The sequence below is a fragment of the Alexandromys fortis genome, unplaced genomic scaffold (assembly GCF_014885135.2).
Source record: "Alexandromys fortis isolate MF-2015 unplaced genomic scaffold, M_Fortis_MF-2015_v1.1 scaffold_88, whole genome shotgun sequence".
Lineage (NCBI taxonomy): Eukaryota > Metazoa > Chordata > Mammalia > Rodentia > Cricetidae > Alexandromys > Alexandromys fortis.
In genome coordinates, this window is record NW_026067961.1 from 5950676 (window position 1) to 5977903 (window position 27228).

General features: G+C 45.5%; 1 protein-coding gene across 5 annotated transcripts in view; it reads left to right on the forward strand.

Moving 5' to 3' along the window:
- The window catches only part of Kif1b (kinesin family member 1B), a 135589-nt gene extending 108709 nt beyond the window's left edge, over window positions 1-26880 (forward strand). For all 5 annotated transcript variants that reach the window (XM_050153343.1, XM_050153338.1, XM_050153340.1 and 2 more), the window contains 15 exons: window positions 2316-2424; window positions 3957-4023; window positions 5746-5830; window positions 6974-7079; window positions 11882-11996; window positions 12717-12850; window positions 13840-13901; window positions 14860-15005; window positions 15154-15393; window positions 17127-17198; window positions 19004-19125; window positions 21257-21406; window positions 21697-21889; window positions 22001-22119; window positions 22667-26880. In XM_050153343.1, coding sequence (XP_050009300.1) covers window positions 2316-2424; window positions 3957-4023; window positions 5746-5830; window positions 6974-7079; window positions 11882-11996; window positions 12717-12850; window positions 13840-13901; window positions 14860-15005; window positions 15154-15393; window positions 17127-17198; window positions 19004-19125; window positions 21257-21406; window positions 21697-21889; window positions 22001-22119; window positions 22667-22709 — 1763 coding nt within the window. In that variant the 3' untranslated portion in view covers window positions 22710-26880. The remainder of the gene's footprint in view (window positions 1-2315; window positions 2425-3956; window positions 4024-5745; window positions 5831-6973; window positions 7080-11881; window positions 11997-12716; window positions 12851-13839; window positions 13902-14859; window positions 15006-15153; window positions 15394-17126; window positions 17199-19003; window positions 19126-21256; window positions 21407-21696; window positions 21890-22000; window positions 22120-22666) is intronic.
- The last annotated feature ends 348 nt before the right edge of the window (window positions 26881-27228 follow it).

The window sequence follows — 27228 nt, forward strand, 5'->3', positions numbered from 1 at the left end:
GTAGCTAAACTAGCTCCCCCTTAGATGTAGGGTACCTAAATGATGTAGTTAGTAGCTAAACTAGCTCCCCCTTAGATGTAGAATCAACTTTAGGCGTTTCTCCTAAATCTTGGCTTATCATATATGATATACCAATATTTCAGTTCCCTTAGTTTACAGTAGAGCTCTGTTGTCAAGATCACATCCCAGTTCCTTCAGGGAGGCTGCAGGGGGCACCTTTTTACCTCCATCTCTTTGAGGATGAGGTGCCCTGATTTCTTTTTTCTTTTTTGTTCTCTCTCTTTTCTCTGAGACAGGGTCTCTAGCCCAGGTTTACCTTGAACTAGCTATATAGCTGAGAATGTTCTTGAACTTCTGGCCCTCCAGTCTCATCTCCAGAGTGCCTGTATATGTATGAACCATCGTACCTAGTTTATGGGGTGCTAGGGATTGGACCCAAGCCTTATCCGTACTAGCCCAGCACTTTCCCTACTCCGCTGCATCTCCTCCATGGCTTCCTGATACTTCGCTTGTATTTTTTGCAATAGTATTTTTTATTTTGGTTTTTAAAATAGGAGTTGGTTTTTGTTTGTTTGTAGTGTTAGTGATGAAGCCCTTGGCCTTGTGCCTGTTAGACAAGCATTTTAACACTGAGCTACATTCAAGCCTTCACCCCCTCTTCCCTCCCCTCTTTTTCCCTCCCTTCCTCTTCCTTCCTCTTCCTTCCTCTTCCTTCCTGTCTCCTCCCTTTCACTCCCCTCTCCTCTTTTTTTCCTAAGTACTCAGGGTTTGCTTATTTAGATGATTACCAGAACAGTAACCAGTTTTCTCTTTTCTTTTCTTTTCTTTTGGTTTCTTTCTTTCTTTCTTTCTTTCTTTCTTTCTTTCTTTCTTTCTTTCTTTTTTGTTTGGTCATTTCAAGACAGGGTTTCTCTGTGTACTTGGGTATACAGACCAGTCTGGCCTCAAACTCAGAGATCCACTTGTCTCTGCCTCCCAAGTGCTGGGATTAAAGGCGTGCACCACCGCCACTGCCACCACCACCTGGCTACCAGTTTCCTTATTAGCAGCCCCAGCACGTGGAAACACATGGGTAACTATGGCCAATGGGCTGTTCATTGGAGAAATGCCCCGTGGTTGATAAAGCCTCTTCATATACATTATGCCAATGGGTCTTCACAATATTTTTTTCTAAGTAGCATACTAAATATTATGATCCACATTTTATAAACTGAGGAAAGGCTCACAGCATAAGAAGCTCAACCAAGGGGGAGGGAAATGGGAAATGGGGAGGAGGCAGAAATTTTTTTTTCAACAACTTAAAAAAAATTAAAAAAATAAAAATAAAAAAGAAGCTCAACCGAAGCCTCATTAAGTATTGTTAAGACTGTGGAATTTACATCTGAGGAAAATGTGTACAGAAGAGTGCATGCAGATTCCTGATCTAGAAGTCAGGCCAGTAGCGCTCAGATCTTTCCACATGGGAGGCAGAACTGCTTCCCACACACAGACATTATTTATAATTTGATTATCTGGGGTGTGGCCTGGATTTCACCGTCTTTACAATCTTTGTGACTCTTGGTTGTGGGGAGGTCTGGGAGCTGTGAGTTGGCAGACAACCCTTGTGACATGCCAGGTTCTCCCCGGTGCTTCCCAAGCATCCTCTCCTTGGTACCTTGGTGATGGGACACCATGCCCCCGGATAGGAAGCTCTCAAAAGTAAAGGTTTTGAATGTTCTATGCAGCACATTTATTTTCTATAAAACCCATTTTCACTCACATGTTTAGAACAGTGTTTTGAGGCGGAGGGCCTCTGCTTGCTTTTCTTGTGCTCTGGATCAGAGGCACTGCTCATTTAGTGTTGAACCTTCTCTGGAACTTTCACATTGAAATCTGCCCTCTTAAAGAGATGGTTCAGTGGTTAAGAGCACCAGCTGCTCTTCCAGAGGACCTGGATTCAATTCCGAGCACCCACATGGCAGCTCATAACTGTCTGAAACCCTTGTTCCAGGGTCTCCAGTGTCCTCATACAGACATAGATGCAGGCAAAAACACCAGTATACATAAAATAAAGATAAATGATTAATTAAAAATAAAGATGTCTAGCCGGGCGGTGGTGGCACATGCCGTTTAATCCCAGCACTCGGGAGGCAGAGACAAGTGGATCTCTGTGAGTTCGAGGCCAGCCTGGTCTACAAGAGCTAGTTCCAGGACAGGAACCAAAAGCAGAGAAACCCTGTCTCGAAAAATCAATCAATCAATCAATAAAGATGTCTATACTTTTGCTGAGTGAACTTGGAACAGATTTTGACATGTTATATAAACTTTTTTTAAAGTTCCAGCCACCAAGTTAAACACCATGAACAAGACCAGCCTTGGGCAGAGCATGAGCAAGTATGACCTTCTGGCTTGGTTTGAGATCAGTGAACTGGAGCCTACAGGAGAGTAAGTCCAACTTTTAAATATTTTTAATTTAAATTTTAGAATTAAGAGATAGGGTTTTGAGCATGTTTTGGCTCATGTTTTTATCTTGTCAAATTCCTCCTTGGGATTGAATTTGGGTGCCTTGCTATTTATGTCTAAATGAGATGCTTGCCAGAGGCCATCCAGTAGAATCGTTGACACTTTTGTTAGCAACAGCAATATGATGGAGACTAAATGCACGTGGTTATGAGGGAGGACCACTGTATGGTTCTATGAAGACATGCTTCAGGTTCAGATGGAGGTTACTAGGGAGCAGTGAGGTGGCTCGGCAGGTAGAGGCACTTACTAAGCTTGATCCCTGGGACACACAGAGTAGAAAGTGAGAATCACCTACTAGAGTTGTCCTTCTACCTCCACGCAGTGCCATGCCCCCCTCCTCATATACACAGAGGAATAAGTAAATAAATGTAATGTAAATTTAGAGTACTAATCTCAGTGAGGGCAGTTGGGGGGACCCTTTGGCTATTTCCCTGGATTAAAATTTCAGCCTTAGCCAGGTGTGGTGGCTCATCCCTTTAATCAGATCTCTGTGAGTTCAAGGCCAGCCTGGTCTACCTAGTAAGGTCCAGGACAGCCAAGGCTACACAGTGAAGACCTGTCTGGAAAAACCAATAAAGAAAAAAAAAAAAAAACTCAACCTTGCCACTTTATTTTCCACTGTGGCATTTTAGGGTGTTTTGCAGTACCTGGCCTGTACCTGAGAGAGGCTAGCAACAGCTCTCTCCAGCAGTGCTGACCAAAGATATCCCCTAGAGAAGAGCCAGCCTCCTGAGTGAGCAGGAACATGAGCACCCTTGTCCTTTTGAGCTGTGTAGAGTAAATAATCAATGCAGTTGTGTTTAGAGTTGTCTTTAAAATGCCTTGGGAAAAACACAAAAGAGAACCTGCTCTACAGAGCTAGTTCCAGGACAGGCTCCATCCAAAGCCACAGAGAAACCCTGTCTCGAAAAAAAGAGAGAGAGAGAGAGAGAGAGAGAGAGAGAGAGAGAGAGAGAGAGAGAGAGAACCTGCTCCTGGAAGAGGCAAGCAGCTGCACCCATTTACCACAGCGGGGAGTAACTGTTAGGTGGCGCTGCTCCGTGTGAAATGCAGCAGACACATCGGCAGGGGTCAGCACCATGAGCATTGGTGGATGTCTGCTGTGCAGAACTCCTCAGTTGTCAGTCACTTTGAAGAATAAGCAGGTCCATGGCACTGTCATACCTTGCTTTATGAAGAAGTAGTTACACTGATGGTTTCTACTGAATGAATTGCACTGAAGTTTTGTGCAAGGGACAGACATGGAATCAAAACCCATCACTGTTCTTAAGCACTCCAGTCGGGCTGGACGATGACAAGCAGATGCGTGAGAAGGGTGACAGACACCCGGGGCTCTGTGGTGAAGTGCTTGCGTGGGTTGGACATGGGATCGGAGTGTAGGAAAACAGCAGCCCGGGAAGACTTGGCAGATGAAGTAGCCTTGACTTCTGCCTTTTGTGTTTTTACTCTTACAGGTATATTCCGGCTGTGGTTGACCATACAGCAGGCTTACCCTGCCAGGGGACATTCTTGCTACACCAGGTACTGAAGTCTGAGAGAGAACAACAGATTTCTCAACTTTTCATCTCTGTTTGGAGGGGGTAAAGTGGGAGAGCGTTTTTGCTGTGTCCCCCTCCCTTTTTTTTTTTTTTTTTTTTTTTTTTTTTTTAAGCAGGGTAGGAAATGACTGGGAATTGAACACAAAACTTCAAATACTGTTTCTATTTTTATTAGAGTTCTCTAGAGTAGCAGTTTCCAGTGTGGCCCAGCTTAGAGGTGGGTCTTCCTACCTCAAGATCTGAATTAAGGGTGTATGTTCCCAACTCAGAGATCCAGGTTAGAAGCAGATCATCCCATTTCAAATTATTTAATTAAGCAAAAAGCCCTCATAAGTATGCCCTGCCATTATTGGGTTTTAGTTTAGACTACTTCCAGATTTAGTCATAACATTTTTGTTTTTGTTTTTTAATATCCTCTTTGTATGTATAAAAATATTTTAAGATAGCTATTTCTTTCTACCTAGCTTTTTTTAAAAATTAACCCTTTTCTTTTAATCTGCATTCTTTTACATGGCTCGGTTACCTTTATTGTGTACTGCCCACGCTGCTTCCTCTGAGTCTCCTGGTGTCTGTCTGCCTCTCTGCCCTTCTTCCCACTGTCCTCTCTGCCCCGAAAATCTTGCCTAGCTGTTGGTCCTTCAGCTTCTTATTAAACCGATCCAAGTGACAAATCTTCATGGTACACAAAATGCTCTACAGCACCAGGTCCTTAAACTTAGAGATCCTCCTGCCCCAGCCTCCCATGTACTGGGATTACAGGCATGTACTGCTAGCCCAGCCAGAAGTTCTTCATGGGCGCAGGTGATGAAAGTTTGGATGGATTAAAAATACACTCTATAAATGGTTGCTACTCATTTGGTAAAATTATATTCAAACCTAGTATGCTGCTACACTTTTGTAATACCAGCATCCAGGAAGCAGGAGGATTATGAGTTCAAGGCTAATCTTGGCTTCTTAGTAAGTTCCTGTCCATTTTGAGCTAAATAACAAGATTCCATCTTTTAAAAAAATTTAGCCAGGCCAGGTATGGTGGTGTCTCAAGCCTTTAATCCCAGCATTTGGGAGGCAGAGGCAGGCAGATCTCTGAGTTTGAGGCCAATTTGGTCTACAAAGTGAGTTCAAAGACAGCCATGGCTATGCAGAGGAAACCCTATCTTGAAGAAAAAAAAAAATCAAAACGACCTGTCCGGATTTCCATCCATGTTGCATGGGGTTTCTCCCCTAGAGCAGTGTTCTCAACCTTCCTAACGCAACAACCCTTTAAGATAGTTCCTCATGTTGTGGTGACCTCTGACCATAAAATTATTTTGTTGCCACTTTGTAACTGTAATTTTGCTACTGTCAGGAATCATAATGTAAATATCTGATATTCAGGATACCTGATGGGCAACCCACAGAGGGGTTAAGACCCACAGGCTGAGAACCACTGCCCTAGAGCATATTACCAGGGCTCAGTCAGTCAGTCTGTTGTTCTCTCTGCCTCCCCCCCCCCCCCCCCCCCCCCCCGTGTGTATCTTTCTGTGTGTCCGTCCCACTCCCACCCCTGCCACTCTTTTTCTGTCGCTCTCCCAGGATGCTTCAGCCTTCATGCTGTGCTTACAGGTGTGAAGCACTGTGCCCTTCAGGCATCTCCTAAAACCAGCTCAGCGATCGCCTAGTTCAGTTTCTAGCATATTCTACATTGTAATCTCATCCCATTCCCTAGGGCATCCAGCGGCGGATCACAGTGACCATGATCCACGAGAAGGGCAGTGAGCTCCACTGGAAAGACGTCCGTGAGCTGGTGGTGGGTGAGTATATTCCATCAGCCGAGGGCTGCCGAGGGCGGCTGGCTTCTCAGAAATGTGTCGTTCTAGTATAGAAATGTGGAGAAGACAGAGTAGAGAAAATAAAGGCCTTGAGTTTCAAGTTCTCTTGAGTGCTGGGGTTGTAGCTTAGGAGTAGAGTGATTGCCTAGTAAATGCAAGGTCCTGGGTTTAATCCCTTCTGCTGCAAATAGGAAAGAAAGGGGGGGGAGAAACTCCTTTTCTCAGTTTCTATTACTATGCCATTCTACTATTAACTGTGAGTGTGGATCTGAGCTAGAGGTTATGAAAAAAATCTCTGCATGTTCTGAATGTGCAGTTGGTTGATGTACGATAAATAGGTGAGTCAGTGCCATGTTTCAGTGGTAGAGCCCTGACCTACATCCTGGTCAGTCAGCGCCATGTTTCAGTGGTAGAGCCCTGACCTACATCCTGGTCAGTCAGCGCCATGTTTCAGTGGTAGAGCCCTGACCTACATCCTGGTCAGTCAGCGCCATGTTTCAGTGGTAGAGCCCTGACCTACATCCTGGTCAGTCAGCGCCATGTTTCAGTGGTAGAGCCCTGACCTACATCCTGGCACAGGAAAACAAAATGAGACAACTTTGGGAAATCATGTTGGATCCTACACTTATCCAAATGATCTCTAACACCTAGTGTGTGTGGCCAGGCAGTGGTGACACAGGCCTTTAATCCCAGCATTTGGGAGGCAGAAGCAGGCAGATTTATGAGTTTGAGGCCATCCTGGTCTACAAGCGAGTTCCAAGATAACCAGGGTTACACAGAGAAACCCTGTCTCAAAGAAAGAAGTGTGTATGAGAGACAGGCAGAGACAGAGGAGAAAGAACATCTAGGCAAATGTCCTTCACCGAGATATGGTACTGAAGATTGAATCTAACATTGAATCTTGCACGTGTTCTACCACTAAGCTATCTCCTTATATCTTTTCTTTATATATATATTTTTTCTTAAAGACAGGATGTTGCTAAATTGCCCAGGCTGGCCTTGAACTTGTGATCCTTCTGCTATTGCTGCGTAGCTAGGATTATAGGCCTGTGCCACCAGACATTTTGATTTAACAAAGTTATGTCTTGTCTGTAATATGCTCATCTTCTGGTTTCCTTCTTTAAGGTCGGATTAGGAATAAACCCGAGGTAGATGAAGCTGCCGTTGATGCTATCCTTTCCCTAAACATCATCTCGGCCAAGTCCCTGAAGTCTTCCCACAACTCCAGCAGGTAGGGTACCTTGGGACATGGAAGTGTCAGCCCTGTGTGGATTGAGGGGCTCACATTAGATTCCCTAACAACTCCTAGGATCTTTAATCCCAGTCCTGGGAGTCAGAGACTGGAAAATCTCCATGAGTTCAAGGCCAGCCTGGTCTACACAGCAAGTTCCAGAACAGCCAGGACTGCATAGAGAGACCTTGTCTCTAATTAGCTAATTAATTAAAATAAAAACAAAAATATTATGTTTTCAGGGCTGAAGCTTTGTGTATACACATTCATTTATCAAGCCCTGCAATAGGTCGAAGTCTTTTTTTTTTTTTTTTGAGTTTTGGGGTCAGTTGTTAGAATTCTCATTCTTTCTTGTGAAAACCACACTCATAATGTATTGTGTAATTTTCTAGTTGGTAGAGCAAGAACTGGAAGCTGAGAGGAAGAGGTTTAGAGGATTTAAATTCCGAAACCATGTGGACCCCATAGTGAAAGCCTGTCTCAGATTAAAAGAAAAAAAAACCTCACCTAAATTTAGCACTAAATTAAATAATTCAGAATTTTCACATTAGGAAAAATCTCAGCTGGTCTTCGCAGAAAGTTCTTTTTACCTTCACATTTGATAGACATGCCTAGTGTTTGATGAAATTGAAATTATTATAACAATAAACACAGCTGGCATACAAAGGCTTAAGAAGGCTGGAGAAATTTCTCAGCAGTTACGAGCACTGGCCACTCTTCAAGAGGACTCAGATTGGGTTCCCAGACCCACATAGCAGCTCAGAACTATCTGTAACTCCAGTTCCAGTACCCGAGGCATACGAGACACCTCTCCAGTTTGGAATGTTCACATTTTTGTGCTTTAGGGAGGTGGAAGCCTGTTATTAGTCACTTGTGTTGCTATGACGGCAGAGGCCTGTATTAATCACTTGTGTTGCTATGACGGCAGAGGCCTGTATTAATCACTTGTGTTGCTATGACAGCACACCTGGCAAAGCAGCCTCACGAGGTTTGTGGCAGTTCAGGAACATGGTCCCCACAGTGAGGCAGCAGGAGCCTGAGACAGCTGGTCACAATGTACTGCAGGCAGGAAGCAGAGTGAGGAGCACTCTGGCACTCAGTGGTGCTCAGCTCACTGTCTTCTTTGGATTCAGTCTAGAACCCCTACCATGGGATGGCGCAGCTCTCCTTTAGGGAGGTTTGTCCCACCTCAGTTAACTAACCAGACAAGCCCTCACGCACATGCCTACAGAGCTGTCTCTGAGGACGATTTCTAGGCCCTGTCAAGTTGACACAGTTTTAAGCGTTGCAAGCTCAGATTAGTGTGGTGAGTTGCTAAGTGCGTTTGACTAAGGGGACTCATGTTCTCGTATCTAAGGACTAGTGTTTCAATTGAATGCATAGATTGCAGATTGGTAGTATCATATATGTGTCTTAGAGAATAATTGGCCAGATCCCAGTTCCCTTTCTTCCCACACCTATACTTTCTCTTACCTCAACAGCAGTTTCTTACCAGTACAAGGTCCCCATGGTGAAGGGCGGGCGGGGGTCATAGATCTGATCTCCATATCTCTTCGTATGTCCATGCTTTTTCTTAATGAAGTCTCAGAAGAGTCCATGGTACTGTAAGTTCCCTATTAGATTGTGTCCCAGAGGTCTCTGTTGTTTGTTGTTGTTTGCCCACTGGAGTTCAGTTTGCTTGTTAGCATAATTTGCCTTTTTTAAAAATATTTTTTTCTGTGTTTCTGTCTATATATTTCTTTCTCTGTCTCTCTGTCTCTCTGTCCCTGTCTGTCTGTCTGTCTCTCTCTCTCTTTCTGTCTTTTGGCCACTGGACTAACGAAGGCCTTTTTCTATTTTTGCAGGCTCTTTCTTGATAAGGATATTCCTAGGTACTTTCTGTTGCTTTTCTGTTGCTTTTTTGCACATAGAGGTCCTAGTTTACCCAATGCTTTCTGTCTCATGTTGCTTTGGTTGCTGTTTTGACTCAGTGGTTTACTCCTGTGTAAGCCTAAGCTGTACCTAGAACAGAGCAAGACCTTAGTTTGCAGCCTCAGAATGCTGCTGGTGCCGTAGTTCTTCGCCGTGTACTCAGCTGCATGTGTAGCTTCTCCAATGACTTACTGCTCTAAACCAGTTTCTCATTCCATATACTAAATTGTAAATGCTTCTTCTACATCCTGAAATAGAATAGCTCACATTTCATATGAAATTTCAGGCTTTGTTCTCTGACATGCCCTCCTCCTGTCTCCCCACCCCCACTCTCTCAAAAGCGTGAAAGGTTCATTGCTCTGTAGCTTTGCAGGTCCCACTCATCTTTGTTTGGTTCTGTGCTATTTGGGTGTTGAGTCTGTGAGAAGAAATGTTAGCTCGTTAGTTTCTTTAAACTGTTTATTATTTTATGTTTTTTTTTTCCAAGATAGAGTTTCACTATATAGACCAAGTTGGCCTTAAACTCACAAAGATCCTCCTACCTTTGTTTCCTGAGTGTCAGGGCTAAAAGCATGTGCCATTCCATGTGGCCTCATGTATTTTAAAACATTTCTTTTTTATCTGTATGTCTTAATATGTTTTTCTTTTGGGGGTGTAGAAAAAATTTAGCCGGGCAGTGGTGGCACATATCTTTAGTCCCAGCACTTGGAAGGCAGAGGCCATCTTGGTCTACAGAGTGAGTGCCAGGACAGGCTCCAAAGCTACAGAGAAACTCTGTCTCGAAAAAGAAAAGAAAAAGGAAAGGAAGAAAGAGTTCCCCTTTGTCTTAGCCAGGTCTGCACTAGAATAATTTTTGTTTCAGGTTACATGAAGTCTTAGCTTGAAAATGAAGTGTGAAAAGACCTTTCTTTCACAGCTGCAAACATGGTCCCAGGAGTGGTCCAGGTAGAGCTCAGTGAGGATTTGGGATTGAATGAATATAGCTCTAAGGACAGGGAACAGTGATAGAAATCTCTGTCATTGCACCCTCTACGCCAAGGGACCTTTATTTCCTTCAGTATGTATGTCCCCAGCCCTGGCAAGCTGACAGGTAGTTCCATCCCAGACGCTGTGGCAGGTAGGGACAGAATAAAAGGGCAGAATGCCATCTCCCGTTATTAGAGCCTTCCTTCCTTCCTTCCTTCCTGCCTTCCTTCCTTCCTTCCTTCCTTCCTTCCTTCCTTCCTCCCCCCCCCCTTTTTTTTTTCCAAGACAGGATTTCTCTGTGTAGCTTTAGAGCCTGTCCTAGAACTCACTCTGTAGACCAGGCTTGCCTTGAAGTCAGAGATCCACTTGCCTTCCTCCTGAGGGCTGGGATTAAAGGCGCGTGCCACTACCACCCAGCTAGAGTTGTCCTTAAACCAAATTTAATAACGATTTTACGTTAAATGGGATTTGGGGTGCATGAAGGTTTTCTGGTCAATCTGTAAGCATGAAAAAGGCTTCCCCTGTTTGGCGTTTTTGTTGACTTCTGAGTCTATATGGAGAATTTTCATGACTCATATTATTCCCTCCGGTACTCGACACTGAGAAACATCCCATTCCAGAAAAGAGCTAAGAACAGCTACACAGGGCACTGGAACCTGGGCCCTGGCCTAATGAGGTGAGGCAGGAGGAGATGCATGGGTGTGCTCAGACAGACAGAGGCTGCTGACCTCCACTGGAAACCTAGAAAAGCAGAAGTAGTGAGCAAGAACCGGTCAGAAGGGCGGGGAAGAATGGGGCTGCAGGGAGCAGGGTGAGCTCACTCCTGTGTGAGCTAGGGGAGAGCCCTTTCTGCCTGAGCGCTGTGTTATGAGGCTGTGGGGTGACCAGGCATCTCCTGCACGAGGTGTCACAGTTCTAAGGAGAAAAATGGTACAGAGCTTCCATTCATCTGTAGCCGACCAGCGTCACCTTGTCTGTCATTTTTGATAACAGGAAACATTAATCCTTGAAGAACTTAAACTCGTTTTGTGGATGAATGCTAAGTTCAGCTTCTGATGATTTCTTAAATAGAAGGTTGATTTTCAGACGTGTTTGGAAGGACTGAATAATTAACCACCTCCAGTGTTGTGAAATTCTCTCCTGTTGATGGATTGGTCTGTGGTCACTCAGTGAAATAACATTCTCCATAGTTAAATTCTGCCCATTCCTCCCTCTAGCCCTCCCAGATAGAGCTTCTACGTGTCAGCCGAGCTGTGCTGGGAGGTTAGCTCTCTGCTGTGTGGACTGTCTCACAGTGGCTGCCTCCTTCCTTCTCATCTCGTCACTTTTCTTCTTCTTCTTTTTTTTTTTTTTTTTTTTTTTTTTTTTTTTTTTTTTTATTATTTTTTTTTTTTGTTNGTTTTTCAAGACAGGGTTTCTCTGTGGCTTTGGAGCCTGTCCTGGAACTAGCTCTGTAGACCAGGCTGGTCTCGAACTCACAGAGATCCACCTGCCTCCGGGAGCCTCCCGAGTGCTGGGATTAAAGGCGTGCGCCACCATTGCCCGGCTGGGGCTGCTCTTGTTTGAGAACGAGTTTTGTGCTGTGCCCTGGCCAGCCTGGGACTTGGTATTAGGCCAAGGTAGTCTCGGGCTTCAGCAGTCCCGACTCTGCCTGAGTGTGGGGACTGCAGCCTTGTGCCACCGTCCCTGGCAGTGGTGTCACTGCTGTCATGGTTATAGGAGGAAAGGTTATCAAAAATCAGGGATGGGAACTCAACTAAGTGTCCCTAAATGATGGCTGGGCACCTGCCTCTCCCTCTAGGAGATAAGATTCCTCGCTGTTAGAGTGTGATTGACAGAGCCGTGGTTGGCATAGGACTCCTTAGGATCCCTCGGCTGCCCTAACATCAGCCCCTTTTGGTTGACACATTGTCTTTCTGACCCAGGACCTTCTACCGTTTTGAGGCTGTATGGGACAGCTCCCTACATAACTCCCTCCTTCTGAACCGAGTGACACCTTATGGAGAAAAGATCTACATGACTTTATCCGCTTATCTGGAGGTAAGGGACCCAGAATTTGAGCAGGCCCTAAGAAGTGGGCAGTGACACGGAACAGTCAGCAAAATTTCAACTTATTTTTAATTCTTTTCTCTCCGTATCCTTAAATTTTTTTATTTGATTGTACTTTGCTAACTGTTCTGATTGTTTTAGATTCTGTTTCAGATAACAACTTTCTGATTACTTAAGCTTCAGGAACCCAGTCACCGGTTAAGACAGTTTCATACCAGGCTTTCCTGGTCAGAATAGAAACTAATAGTTCTGTGTCTGGGAACAAGGCTGAGTTCTTCTGTTGTTAATTTTATCTTTTGAGACAGAGTCTCATGTATCCAAGGCTTACCTCAAACTTACTATGTAGCCGAGGGTGGCTTGGTACTCCTGTTTCCCCTTCCGGGTACTGGGATTACAGGCGTGTACCACCATGCCTGATCTGAGCCTGAGTTCTAATCCTTGTGCTGCCACTTTCTGCCCAGTCCTTAGATAAGCTCTCTGTATCTCAGTTTCTACATTTTTAAATAGCGTGTAATGATAGCATTTTCCCTCAAAGGAAAATGAATGTGTCCATTATAAACACACCTGACCTTCCATCACTATCCATTGAGCGGCTTTTGAAATCATTGGTGAAGCAGAAGCCTGCCTGTCTCCACACCAGCTTACAGTCTAGCCTCGCATCCCAGGTGCTCTGCCTGCGTTCATTCGGCACCTTATCTTGTCTGTTTGCAGTTGGATCATTGCATCCAGCCAGCCGTCATCACCAAGGATGTGTGCATGGTCTTCTATTCCCGAGATGCCAAGATCTCACCGCCACGTTCTCTGCGAAGCCTCTTTGGTAGTGGCTATTCAAAGTCACCAGACTCGTAAGTTTTTTAAACAAGCTTAGTTTGCAGGTCTTTGCCCAGTTCAACAGAAAGAAACAACAGCCCTTGGGTACCCATCTGCTGTTGCCATCTACAGACCATCTGGGTAACTGATACCTGAGATGCAGTGCTCACATGCTGGCATGCAATGCAGTGTTAGTGGAGGTGTGAGCTGGTGGAGGCACGGAGAATTCTGTATGGCAGATACTTCCAGAACAGGTTTCCAAGGGCTTATTGTCACTAGTAATCATATTTTTAAACAAATTGATAATGATAGTTTTGTCTTTGTAAGTGTTATTTTACATATTTAAGGCATACCAATACATTTGACAAGATATGACATGGACACATGACTGTCACCACCCAGCTTAACAAAGAAAATAAGAATTACTATAATACAGTGAAAGGCTGAGAGGCCCTTTCTGTTCACAGTGTTCAGAATTGTTGATCGTTTCATTCCAGTCAGACGGTTTCCTGTCTTCTCTTATGTCAAGAAGTTTTCTGTTTTCTCAGTTACGTTGTAAATTTTCTAGTTTATCCTATTCTTTCATCCTGTTGAAATAACAGTGGCCAAAATAAAATGAAAATAAGCTCCTCTTAGGAGAAGACAAGTAAACCACAGTTACCAAGAAAGTGAGCGGTGTCTTAGCCAGGGCAGAAAGACGGCTCAGGGTAAAGGACCTGCCATCAAGTCTGAAACCTGAGTCTGAGCCTCAGAACCCACGTGATGACACCAGGGAACTGACTCCCCAAGCTGTCCTTCAACAAACATGCACACACACGATATCAGGGAACTGACTCCCCAAGCTGTCCTTCAACACCCACACACGTACACACGCACACACAAAATAAAAATGAAAAAAGAAGTGTGTATGTGGAATTGTAGCCCCTTCAGAAGGCCCACTCTTTCTTAAGTAAACAAATCTAGGATTTCGCCACTTTTATGCTACAAGAAACTCAGCCATTGTTTCTACTTTATTTTCAAATAGCAACCGAGTTACTGGAATTTATGAACTGAGCCTATGCAAAATGGCAGACACTGGTAGTCCAGGTAAGCGCCCACCACACCATGTGCTTCCAGAGTCTTTCTTACTCACGTCTCTTAGAAACTGTATTTTACAAACCAGGGGGCAGGGTACATAGACACAAGATTTATGATCTGCTAGACTGGGAAATATAAGCCTTTTGAGAATTAGATAACTTTACTTAGAAAGCTTTTCCTGAGACCAGGTTGTATTAAGGCCAGCAACTTCCATCACTCCTCTTACCTTCACGTGCCAGGGGCACGGGTTCTGAGCCACCTTGCATGGCTGCTCAGAAAGCCTCACAGCTGCTTACTGTACTGCCTTAACGAAGATTGTTTGTCAGCCTTGCATTATTGAACTTGTAACATCAGCCTTACTGAGAGACCATCGGGTTTACAGTCAGGGCTGAGACTAGGTCAGTAATAGTAATAGTAGTTTAGTATGTGCAGGGCCCTAGGTCTGAGCCCAGCATCTCACATGGAAACAAGTTTTGAGAATAGCTTTGGGAGAATGCCATGAATGTATATTCTCTCTCTCTCTCTCTCTCTCTCTCTCTCTCTCTCTCTCTCTCTCTCTCTCATTTTTTTGAGACAGTGTTTCTCTGTGTAGTCCTGCCTGTCCTGGAAAACTCCCTTTGTATTAGACCAGGCTGGCCTCAAACTCAGAGATCCACCTGCTCTACTTCCCAAGAACTGAGATTAAAGCCATGCACCACCACCACCTGGCTGTCTTTCTCTTTTTTGCCACAGGGTCTCACTGTATAGTTTTGACTGTCATGGAACTCACAGAGATTCCCTGCTTCTGTCTCTGCAGTGCCACCGTTCCAGGCATCAGTGCTGCCAATACAATCTCACAGATTTTAAGGCCAAATTTAGTTTGCTATGTAAAAATGTGTAAGAGTTAGGAATTTGTTTTGACCTAAATTGGAATCAGATTTTTCTCTGGAGGAATAAAAAACAAAAGATACATTTCCTCTTATATTAGGCATGCAGAGGCGGAGGAGAAAAGTCTTGGATACCTCTGTGGCATATGTGCGGGGAGAAGAGAACCTAGCAGGCTGGCGACCTCGTGGAGACAGCCTCATCCTGGAGCACCAGTGGGAGCTGGAGAAGCTGGAGCTGCTGCACGAGGTACTGAGGACTCGGGCAGGATAGCGAACACCCAGTCCACTCCTGCCTTCTCTCCACGGCTCTCAGCTTGTTGGTCTGTGAGATGCAATCATAGTGATTTGTGCTTTAAACACTTAATGATCTTAGATAATGATGTTCATATTCTCAGGTGGAGAAAACACGCCACTTCTTGCTGCTTCGGGATAGACTTGGTGACAGCATACCCAAGTCTCTGAGTGACTCACTGTCCCCCAGCCTCAGCAGTGGGACCCTCAGCACCTCCACCAGTATGTCTTCTCAGATCTCCACCACCACCTTTGAAAGCGCCATCACACCTAGCGAGAGCAGTGGCTATGACTCAGCAGACATCGAAAGCCTGGTGGACCGAGAGAAAGAGCTGGCTACAAAGGTGGAGCATCCCTTCTTTCTTGCTCAGAGTCCCTACCACAGGGGTGGAGGGGACGACTGAGATAGTCTCTGTGTTCTTTAAAGACACTGACAGTGAATGTAAAAATAATAGGGATCAATTCTTGCCCTTAAGCTTAAGCCTGGATAACAAGCTTATCACGGGGTGTGCCCCATAGATGAGGCTTCCTGAACTGACCTTGGAAGTACGTGGTAGGAGGCAGCTAGTAGCTTAGGGAATTCATGAGGGGGGGGGCTGGAATGGAGTGGGTCCTGTGTGGGTCATCCAAGACTGTCCAGTGGGTCCTGGGAGTGATGTAAATATTTTAAATGGCATTTGTTTCTATGTCGTTTTAAACAAGATTTAATAATTATTTATAGAAATAAGGTATATAAATCAGGGGTAGCGCATTTTCCCAGCATGTGCAAGGCACTGAGTTTGGCCTGAAGTACAACAAAATACATTAAATTAAACAACAACAACAACAATAGTTTTCTTTTAAAAAAAATATATTTATTTATTTATTTGTTATGTATATAATATTCTGTCTGTGTGTATGTCTCCAGGCCAGAAGAGGGCACCAGACCTCATTCCAGATGGTTGTGAGCCACCATGTGGTTGCTGGGAATTGAACTCAGGACCTTTGGAAGGGCAGGCAATGCTCTTAACCACTGAGCCATCTCTCCAGCCCAACAATAGTTTTCTTTAGTGAAATGAAAAGGATTGCTTTGTGAGACTGTGGAAGAGAGCTTGTGACAGTGATCCAGGAAGAGCGATGGCGCCTTTTTAGGAGCGGGAAGAAGGGGTTCTGGATGGATGGGAGAGGGCAAAGGTGGATGAGGATGACCCATGGGTGTGTAGCTGCTCGGTAGATGGTAACAGAGGAAATGGAAACTGATGGGGTTTTGTTTCTCCAGTGTGGGGCATTGAACTTAGATCCTCATATACGCTAGGCAAACACTACCACTAACCTAGATTGCCAACTCATGTCCATGTCTTTTATTGAATGAGAATTAAAGGGATGTCCATTCTTTTGGGTTTTCTGAAACAGAATCTTCCTGTATTGCCTTGACTGAGCTGGAACTTGTTGCGTAGATCAGGCTAGCCTTGAACTTGCAGCAACCCCCTCCTGGCTCTGTCTGCTGAGTGCTAAAATTAGAGGCGTATAGTGCCATGCCTATAGTGCTTATGAATACAGCAGTGCCTTTTTTTTGAGGTAGGGTCTCTCTGTTACATAGTCCTAGCTGGCCTAGAACTTGATATGTAGACCAGCCTGACCTTGAACTTACAGAGATCCACCTGCCTCTGCACGGGCCACTGTGCTCAACTCCTGAGCACTTCGAAATTATGATGTTTGTAGTCATTTGTTTTGGTTGTATGAAGAATGTGGTGGCGGTACACCCATTTAATCCCAGCACTCAGAGGCAGAGGCAGATGAATTTCTGAGTTCAAGGCCAAACTGATCTACAGAGTGAGTTCCAGGGCAGCTAGTGGTTACACAGAGAAACCCTGTCTTGGAAAAAAGAATGGTTCTTTAAACCCATGTGTTCTTTATGGCTTTACCTAGATATATGCTGGCTTTTCTCAGGATTTTCCTAGTTACTCTAAGGCAACATCTGAGCTCTGGCATAGGTGTTGGACATGCCAGCTTTTCTTGTACACAGTGGTTCCTTTAGCCATTGGAGTTTGATGTTCAACCTTAACCAGTTCATCTTCTGTCTTTCTCTCTTTTTTAGTGCCTGCAGCTTCTCACCCACACTTTCAACCGGGAACTCAACCAGGTTCATGGCAGCATCAGTGACTGTAAGGTGAGCACACAAAGGCGGCTGTTTTCACCACTGTGGTGACGACTGTTTCCTTGCCAGCTGTCGAGATTTCCTATCACGGCTTTTGTGCTTTCAGGCCCTGCGGTGGGCATAGATTTTGTTTGGAGGGACATAGCATTATTCTCTGGTATATCTTCTGATTTGTAGTCAAAACACTGCCTTTTGAAGATGGCAGTCTCCCTCTACAATGCTTAGGACCACTGTCACACAGGAAGTATTTTGTTTCTTTCCTGCTTCCCTTAGGAGAGCATCTGCTGTAGGAAGTGGTATGCTTTTGTATGACACAGAAGTTGTAAGATGGGGCTGGAGAGATGGCTCAGCGCTTAAGAGCACTGGCTGCTCTTCCAGAGGACCTGGGTTCAATTCCCAACACCCATATGGTGGCTCACAACTATCTGTAACCCCGAGATCTGACACACTCACACAGACATACATGCAGGCAAAACACCAACGCACATAAAATAAAAATAAATAAATTAAAAAAAAAAAAGGATTATAAGGCTCCTGGCTGTATCAGGCTCAATGCCTTCAGCAAAGGGTGATGATGATTCATGAGCGTACTTGTGTGTCCTTCACGGTCTTAATCAGCTTGACTCTCTGGCTTTTCCTTCAGCCTTCCCAACTACTGCCTGCCTGGGTCTTTGTATACTTCATATACCTTCTTCTAGACACTCCTGTGTTTGGATCCGTCATATCTTCTGGTTTTTGTTCCAGCATTGCCTTCTTGGGAATGAGCCTCCTTCAGCACCCACAGCAAGCTAGCAGCTCTCTGAAACTCTTGTTTTTCATTTTTATTCTTTTAATTTTATATGTATGGGCATTTTGTATGCATGTAGGTCTATGCACTGCATTTGTGCCTCGTGTCTGTTACAGTCAGAAAAAGGTGTTGTATCCCCTAGAACTGGAGTCACAGATAGTTGTGAGCCACTATGTGGGTCCTAGAAATTGAACCCAAGTCCTCTGTAAGAGCAACCAGTGCTCTTAACTACTCAGGCATCTCTCTAACCCCACTATCTGGCACTTTTAATTTTTATTTTATGTACTTATTTATTGTAAATTTTTTTGAGACATAGTTTCACTATGTAACTCTGGCTACTCTGGAACTTGAGGCCAGCCTGGTCTGCAGAGTTCCAGGATAATCAGAACTACACAGAGAAACCTTGTGTCTATTTTCTTCATCAAATAATGTATGCTCCATGAGAGCAGGACTTGTGCCATGTGCTTAGAGTAAGGCATGCTTGCTGTAGGTGCTTGATGTGTATGTGCATGAGGCTATTTAGAAGGAGAATTGTTGATGCAAAAAATAGAGGTATGGCTTCTTTTTTGTTTAGTTTGTTTGGTTTTGTTTTTGGATTTTTGAGACAGGGTTTCTCTGTGTAGCTCTGGCAGTCCTGGAAATCACTCTGTACACTAGGCTGACCTTGAACTCAGAGAGATCCACCTGCCTCTGCTCCCCAAGTGTGTGCCTCTACACACAGCTGAGGTTTGTCTTCTTTTATGACCTTTGGATGAGCTTAATAAAATGAGGCACTGGTTGTCTTGGAGAATCTCTGCTGCTCTTGACAGCAGAGACAGAGCTAACGCTCTTGCCATAGAAGTGTGAGCATGTGAGTTCAGATCCCTAGCACCCTGGTGAGAGGCATTTCCAGTGGAACATGCTGAGAATCCCAGTGCTGGGGAGGCAGAGACAGGTAGGTCCTGGGGCTTGCTGGCCAGTTAGTCCAGCTAAAGTCGGTGAGCTCCATTATTTTGCTGCTCAGTCTCAGAGGTGATGTTCATGTTTCTAGCTGTCTGACGTCTCTCCAATTGGACGGGACCCGTCTGTGGCCAGTTTCAGCAGCTCCACCCTCACCCCCTCCTCCACATGCCCCTCTCTGGCGGACTCAAGGAGCAGCTCAATGGACCAGAAGTAAGTCCCCGATTTCACAGACAGGCAGAGAAAATGCCAGCTTTTCTGTGGTTCTCAGTAATATGCTACAGACCACCCAGACGTGTGTGAGCTCTTTTCGCGTTATGCCTTAATAAAGGGCCCGGCAGTGGTACGTGCCTTTAATCCCTGTACTCAGGAGGCAGAGGCAGGCCAATCTCTGAGTTCAAGGCCAGCCTGGTCTACAGATCAAATTACCAGATGACCAGGGCTACACAGAGAAACCCTGTCTTGGAAAACCAAACAATCAATGAGTCAGTCAATTAATTTAGAGTGTTACTAACTATAAAATTGTTATATTTGTCACTAAGAAAGGAAAAGCTAATTAAACACACCAACCAAATGTAAGCTTCTTCCCAGTTCAAGAGGAAATGATGAAACGTGGAGGACTGGGGAGGTGGCTCAGATGATAAAATTCCTGCTGTCCAAGCATAAGCGCCTGAGTTCAGACCCCCAGCACCCAGGTAAAAAGCATTTTCAGTGCCTTGTGCCTGTAACCCCAGTGCTGAGGTGGCAGAGACAGGTGAATCCTGGGGCTTGCTGGCCAATTAGTCCAGCTAAAGTTGGTGAGGTCCAGATTCAGTGAGAGACCCTGTCTCAAAAATACCATCTCCAAAGCTCACGAACATCCCAGAAGAGGGAGCAGCAGGAATTTCAGTGCTGGGGCAGGAAGGAGTACTGTGAATGCTGTCTCCTGAGTGTCACATAGCCATTGCAGCTTATGAACTCACAGCAGCTGTGGCTGCCTGTCTAAGATCTGTGCAAGGTGAAGACAGTCACAGCCCTACCACAGGTCAGGGCACGGCTCACAAGGCCCTTTCCTAGCCGAGGAGCTATTGGCAACTGATGGCTTCTGGGAGAGAGTCATTTTTCTTTGGGACATGGCCACTACTAGGTTATCCTTGCTCTAGTAGATGACCCCACACCTATGTGAATACAGGCAGTGCTAACTGATCTCAGTAGATTATGAACAGGAAGCTGGAAGGGGCATGTGTTGGTGAGTCAGGGAGTCCGGGGAAATAGAGAGGTAGAGATTAGCAAAATACATTGTGTCCAGGTATAAAACTCTCAAAGAAAAAATAGACTCTTTATAAAAGATTAAAACTTTTAAAATTAAGTGGCTAATGATAGAGGGAGATATCCAGTGTTGACCTCTGACCTCTGCATCATTAGCTCATGCATACACATACACACACACACACACACACACACACACGAATAATAAGGCTTGTAAAACTGACTTTTAGAATCAGAAAGATACAGTATCCTCAGGTCCCTAACACAATCAGAACAGGGATAAAGAATGTCCAGATGGCCACTCTGCTCCTGTGGCTTAGGGACCTAGATGCTTCTCATTGTTTGCTTCTCTACTTGGACTTACTAAAGACACACAGTGGCCAAGCATCTGTCTCCCTGAGTTTCACGAAGTCTACCAGTCCCAGAGAATGCTGCTGCTGTCAGTCAGGGGCACACCTGGGAACCACTGCCTCGGGTCTGGCCATGAGACTGATAGGAAACTCGCAAGGGAATAGAGTTTATAGACTAGCGGGAGGGCCTGACTCAGTGGCGAGAAAGTGGAATCAAGAATTACCTTTCTGGGGGCTGGAGAGATGGCTCAGAGGTTAAGAGCATTGCCTGCTCTTCCAAAGGTCCTGAGTTCAATTCCCAGCAACCACATGGTGGCTCACAACCATCTTTAAAGGTGTCTGGTGCCCTCTTCTGGCCTGCAGGCATACACACAGACAGAATATTGTATAAATAATAAATAAATAAATGTTAAAAAAAAAAGAATTACCTTTCTTTTTTTTTTTTTTTTTTTTGAGACAGCGTTTCTCTGTGGTTTTGGAACCTGTCCTGGAACTAGCTCTTGTAGACCAGGCTGGTCTCGAACTCACAAAGATCCACCTGCCTCTGCCTCCCGAGTGCTGGGATTAAAGGCGTGCGCCACCACCGCCCTGCAAGAATTACCTTTCTGACACCAGCTTGTCTTAGCTGAATGCTGCAGCTGATGTTTGCCCTGGTCTCAGGCAGAAGCACTGTGTCCTGGTAGGGTGATGTCCACAGGTGCTTTGACCTTCCTGAGACGCTTCTTACTCCTTCCCTTCTCTATAAGGACCCCAGAAGCCAACTCTCGTGCCTCTAGTCCCTGCCAAGAATTTGAACAGTTTCAGATCGTCCCAACTGTGGAGACGCCCTATTTGGCCCGAGCGGGGAAAAATGAATTTCTCAATCTTGTTCCAGACATTGAAGAAGTCAGAGCAGGGTGAGTGCTGTGACAGGCAGCAGGAGGGGGTTGTCTGGGCAAGTGTGTTCCGGCCAGGAGTACACTGACTGTCTCTGCTGTGTGTATCAGGCATCCAAGCCTGGCATTCGATGCTGTTGTGGCTTTTTGCTCTTTTCTGTGTTGCTTTGACCAATGGGAATCTGGGCCAAAGGGACCGTTTGTCTGTCTTGCTGCATCTGGGGGCTTCCCTAGTGGAGGCATGTGTCGATGGTTCTCAGCTTATTATCACTTATTTTGGAGAAACTGACTTCTTTTGCTCTATCCTTTAGGTCAGTGGTATCTAAGAAGGGATACCTGCACTTCAAGGAGCCTCTTTCCAGCAACTGGGTTAAACATTTTGTTGTGGTCCGTCGCCCTTATGTCTTCATCTATAACAGTGACAAAGATCCCGTGGAGCGTGGCATCATTAACCTGTCTACAGCACAGGTGGAGTACAGTGAGGACCAGCAAGCCATGGTGAAGGTCAGTCTGTCCTTCCCTTTACAGTCAGGCGCTCTGGTCGGTGGCATGGGCCCTACTTTATATCCGAGGTGCTTATAGTGACTTTCTCATTCATTTAATGTTTCTTTCCAGACACCTAATACCTTTGCTGTATGCACAAAGCACCGAGGGGTCCTTCTGCAAGCACTCAATGACAAAGACATGAATGACTGGTTATATGCCTTTAACCCACTTCTGGCTGGCACAATAAGGTAAAGGTGTTCTCTTGTCTGATTTTGTCTTGTTGAGACAATCCTCCTGTGTAGTCCAGGCTGGATTCTGAGTTCTCCACCTCCTCCCAAGTGCTAGGATTACAGGTGTGCAGTACCATGCCTAGCTCTAGGAAGCCATTTCCTTTCTCTCCTTGGCTTTTAGCCCCCGAGATAGCAACATGAATGGGAAAGACATCCTAACTGGGTTGAAAGTGGAGGGAAGCCAAGAATGTGATGAAGGCACAAGGTGTGGATGAGACCCTTTCTGTAAGGCGTCTGTGTCCTCCCGTAAGGATGCTGTCTCACCACTGAGCCTCCTCTTGGTTTCAGTTGTCAAGAGGCCCTGCTGGCGGGCACTGAGTGAAGGGACGACTGTGAGTGCTTTAATGGACTCCCACAGTTCAGCTCTCTGCTTCTGAGGGGCTTATCTCACAGAGTTCCCAGAACCATGTTTAGGAGCATAGCACCCTGGGTCTGCGGCCCTGGGTCACCTTTGAGGAGACCTAACCCTGCCTTTTCCTAACCCTGCCTCCCATCTTTCTCACAGGTCAAAACTCTCTCGCAGATGCCCAAGCCAGCCAAAATACTAAGCAGTTCTGCTGAGCCTTGCTCACTTCGACAGATAAAGAAAGTGTTACCTCTCATTCTCTTTGTGATTCTTGACGGTTATTCTTGTATGTAACCTGTGGCTTTCCTCCTTTGCCCTTCCATCCAGCACTTCTCCAGCTCTCCTGCCCCTATCTCCATGGTTCTGTACTCTTCTTTTTTCTTGTGCTAAGACTTGTAGCATGTGGCCTAACAAAAGGGGGAAAACACTACACACACATACACACTCACACACAAACCCTGAGGGGATCCAGCAAATCTCCAGATTATTTTCCGGTGTACTTCAGCTTCTGTTTGAATGGTAGATCCCCTTCATAATCACTGTCTGTCTGCTGTCTCTGTGTAACTCTGGTTTTCAGGGTAACTTCTCTCTCCCTCTCTCTTTCTGTTTATGATAATACTACTTTTTCCTGGGTGGCTTAGAGACTAAGGGAGGAGACATTTGGCATGTCAGCCCATGAGAAAAAAACTTGCTTTTCCCTCCTTCTGTCTCTTTTTTTTTGGTGACTAATCCTGCATTTCCATTCAGGAAAGCACTGTGGGAAACTCAGAAGTGGGATTTATATTCTCTGTCCATCAGGGCTAAAGCATGGGCTTTTAGAGTGGAAGAGACAGAAGGCCTTTGTGATAGGCCGGGAGAGCGGCTACTGCTGGCCCTTTAAGGCCAGGCTGTTGCAGTCCAGCGGGCAGTGGGCAGTGGGGGTGATCTTTACAGGAAGGCTGTAGTCACTGGCTCTCAGTGGAGTCCTGCAGCCTTTTTCCTCCTCACTGGGAAGGAGGCTTTTGTCTAGGTTTCCAACTCTGTCCTCAGCATTCCTGATGCTGGTGACACTGTTTGGAATCATGTGATGTCGTGCACACATCTCCCAGCAGGGGGCGCTGGGGAGTGTTTGACGTGTGGGAGAAACTGGATCAACTTTGCTATGAGATTGCTGAGTGCAGCTTGTGATTGTTGTAGCTCTCTTTGGTCAAAGGACTGCAGCTTCAGTGTAAACTTTGAAATCGTCTTCTGACTCCAGCCATTCCCAATAATGCTAGTCTCCTTAACGAACATGACGAGCTTTGTGTTCTGGATGCCAGAACTGACCAGTCCCCACCACCATTCCAAACAAATCAGAAGACAACACTTAGGGACAAGAAGGAGTGTTCCCAGCTGTCCTGTGGTTTGCATTGGATCCTGACCTGCGGGCCCCCACCACCTCCGCCCCTCCCCTCCCCTCCACTGGTCACTGTTCCCCGGTGGTTTGGAAATGCCCTCTTAGAAAGAAGAGGAACTCCCTGCCACTAGTTCCCGTGGCTTCTAACAAACCAGGTCAGGGTTCAAGAGACCATCAGAAACTAATGCTCTTCCTTTACCTGCCAGTGAGTGTTATGGGACTTAGTAGGGCACAGAAAGCCCTGGCTTGTTTCCTTCAGTTGCTTGGCCAGTGACTGGTCCTGCCAGCCTGTTTCACCACTGCTCAGGCACCCAGGAAAGCATCTGCTCACCTCCACTCTGGGAGGGTTCCCCACCTGAGGGTAGTGGTGGAATGGATTTCCTTCTGGTCAGGAGCTCACTCGGCACTGCAGAGCAGCCGCTAGGGAGGCTCGTGGGCTTGCAGACCCGCTCCTGACATCTCAGCGGGGCTTCTCCCTGAAGAGCAAGACTCCCAGCCCCTTATGGTTATTACCATTGCCTTGCAAAGGAAAGGAAAAGTGCACCATGGAAAGAGAGGGCAGAAATCAGACTGTTTTATCTGAAAGAATGATCAGCAAATACTCTGGTGGGTTTGTAACCCTTCCTTCCTCTCCTTAAAGCATAGGTCACTAACTGTATGTTACTTGTCTTCTAAGCGCATGTCTGAGGTTTAATGTAGTCAGAAGCCTGTTGTCTAATGGACTCAACATGCCCCTCTGGTGTATACTCAAATCCAGCAGGCTCTGTCTGTGCTTGGAGACAGTGTCCTGGACCAGAACTAAATCTTCCTTCAGGGAAATGAAGACGAAAGGCCACTTCTAAACTGAGTCACTGACGTTGCTGCTACTGTGAGGGTGGATGGGGGGACTCGCGTCTCTGAGAGAGGTGTGCAGCCTGAGGGAGTGGAACTGTACGATGCAATGCTTGTGTTCTCTTGAAACTCAGACAAAACTGGGTGAGAAAGTCTTTGCTTTGCAAATATCAATGTTAGAATGAGCCAAACGGACCCTTCATAAATGCCCAGATAAGGCGGCTTCAGTGGGAAGCCAGGGAAAGTGAGGTGAAACTTGGGCAGGCATGTTTCTATCTGCTGCTGTTGGCGCTCCTCTTTCTGTAGGGTGCGTGCTCAGATTGGAATCTGAGCAGTTTGGGATTGAGTTCCTTTTCCAGGCACGGTCACCTCTGCTCTGAAAGAGGAAGGGTTTTATGGCAGGACCTGTTTGTGGCATTTTTGTGGCCGCCATAATAGTAGAAAAGTTAAGACAACTAGTCTTTAAGGAGAGTGCCTTTTAAGGTTTTTTTTTTTTAATTTTCAAAGCACTCCTTTAAACAAAAAACCTAGAATGAAAACATACAAATTACAGAAAGTGAGTGCTAGTTACCCTCTCTCTTCCTGACTTCTCCCTCCTTCCTTCTCCTGAGCAAATGCATCCTCTAACTGCCCCTGACCAGTGCTCAGGCCTTGCCTGCTTCTGGGAACCACCCTGGGAGTCAGCCAGCTCTCAGGCCCAGACTGTGCAGGTCCAAGCAGTCCCTGCACAAGGTTAGGCAGAGCACGGGCCAGGCTGCTTCCAAACTCCATCCATAAATAAGAGAGCTGATGCGGCAAGTGCTGAAGGCTCATCAACCCGGACACCATTATTTCCCTTCAGCTGCGTGGAATCTATGTATCTATTCGTTTTCAAGTTGTTTTTTTATCTTGTTTAGATGAAGGATGATTGTGAGAGGGCTTTGGGGTCTAAAACAGACGGCTTCTGTCATGTATTTCAAAGCATAGACTTTGTTACCCACTGCTGCTTGTCTAATTTACAGGGAGATTTAACTTTGTAAGGTATTTGTATATTTATACAGCTGTAATGAATTGCACACTGGACTGATGGGATGATTCTGCCCTGGGTGGTGCCTGGTGGAACTCGGGCGCTCCCTCCTGGGTGTCGTGCTCTGGCTCTCCTGAACAGTACTGGGGCTGGGTGTTCGTGGGCGTGGGTCCTTCACTTTTCACTTGGGTTTCTTTTGAAAGTGTAATCTTTAACTCGCTCTGTGAGAAGGAAAGAATAGTTCTGTTGCTGCTCTTAGAAGGTCTGCTGAGCGCATTGGAATAGAACTCTGGCGCTGTGCACTACGGCCATCCACCATGACAGTGAGCCACCAAGACTGGGTAAGACCATTGGCGGGGAGATTATTGCTGTTACTGTTCAAAAGGCCATTTATGAAGTGGGTATTGGAGCTCTATAAAATCTTAAGAGAGCCCCTTATGACTTAAAAGAAATTAAGAGTTGATACAGAACTGGTGTTAAAAACACCTGAGGTTACAGCCAGAGGTCAGGGGCGTAGCTTAGTGGTAGAGCACTTAGCAGTTCTGTGTGATGCCTTTGATTCACCCCCCAGTACTGCGAAGAGAGACAAAAACTTCCCAGTAGATAGCTGCTCAGACAGAAGGTCCAGGCAGAGGTTGGTCTCATGCCAAGTCCTGGATGTTACACGTCACTTGTCACATCTTTGGTTGTTTTTTTTTCATGCTGTGTATTCTGGCATCAGTTCTCCCAAGGAATTCACCAGCCTCCTCATGGTTACCATTGTCTTAGACGTTGTGGCTCCAAAGTACTTGTCTGTTGAGAGCCACGTCTCCCATCACCATCCCCATGCTGTGACAGAACCCGTGAAGCATAAGTGGCCTTTTTGAACCAAGACTTTGCAAACTGATCTCTCCCCAGTGAAGGAGTTGAGCACAAGCAACAATGTACATTATTAATTTTGGATTTCATTTTCATGTTTTATTTTGTAAATATCTGATGTTTGGAGCTTGAGTATACAAAATGTAAATACAGTTCTTGTATTTGTACTAATCCTGACTCTTCTGCTGTATAGCCTTAGATGTGTAGTGCAGACATTATTTAACTGTGTATGGTAACCTTGCATCACAGACCTGCTAGTGAACGAGGTAAGAATAATAAAGGTACAACCAGTGCATCAAATGACTCTTGTGTTTATTCCTGTGCTCTTTGGAAAGCCATTGCATACTAATTTTGCTTCTTACAGTGATAATTCTTTGTATTTTTTATTTTTTGGTTTTTCAGGACAGGGTTTCTCTGTGTAACCCTGTATGTCTTAGAACTCATTTTGTAGACCAGGCTGGCCTTGAACTCAGAGATCTGCCTACCTCTTCCCTCACCCCCCCCCCCAGTGCTTGGATTAAAGGTGTGCGCCACCACACCTGGCTTGTTTTATTATTTATAAACTTTATTACTCTATTTTGAATACACTATTTTTATTAATTTTTCGAGAATTTCACATGTGCACACAATGCATTTTGGCCTCAAACTCAG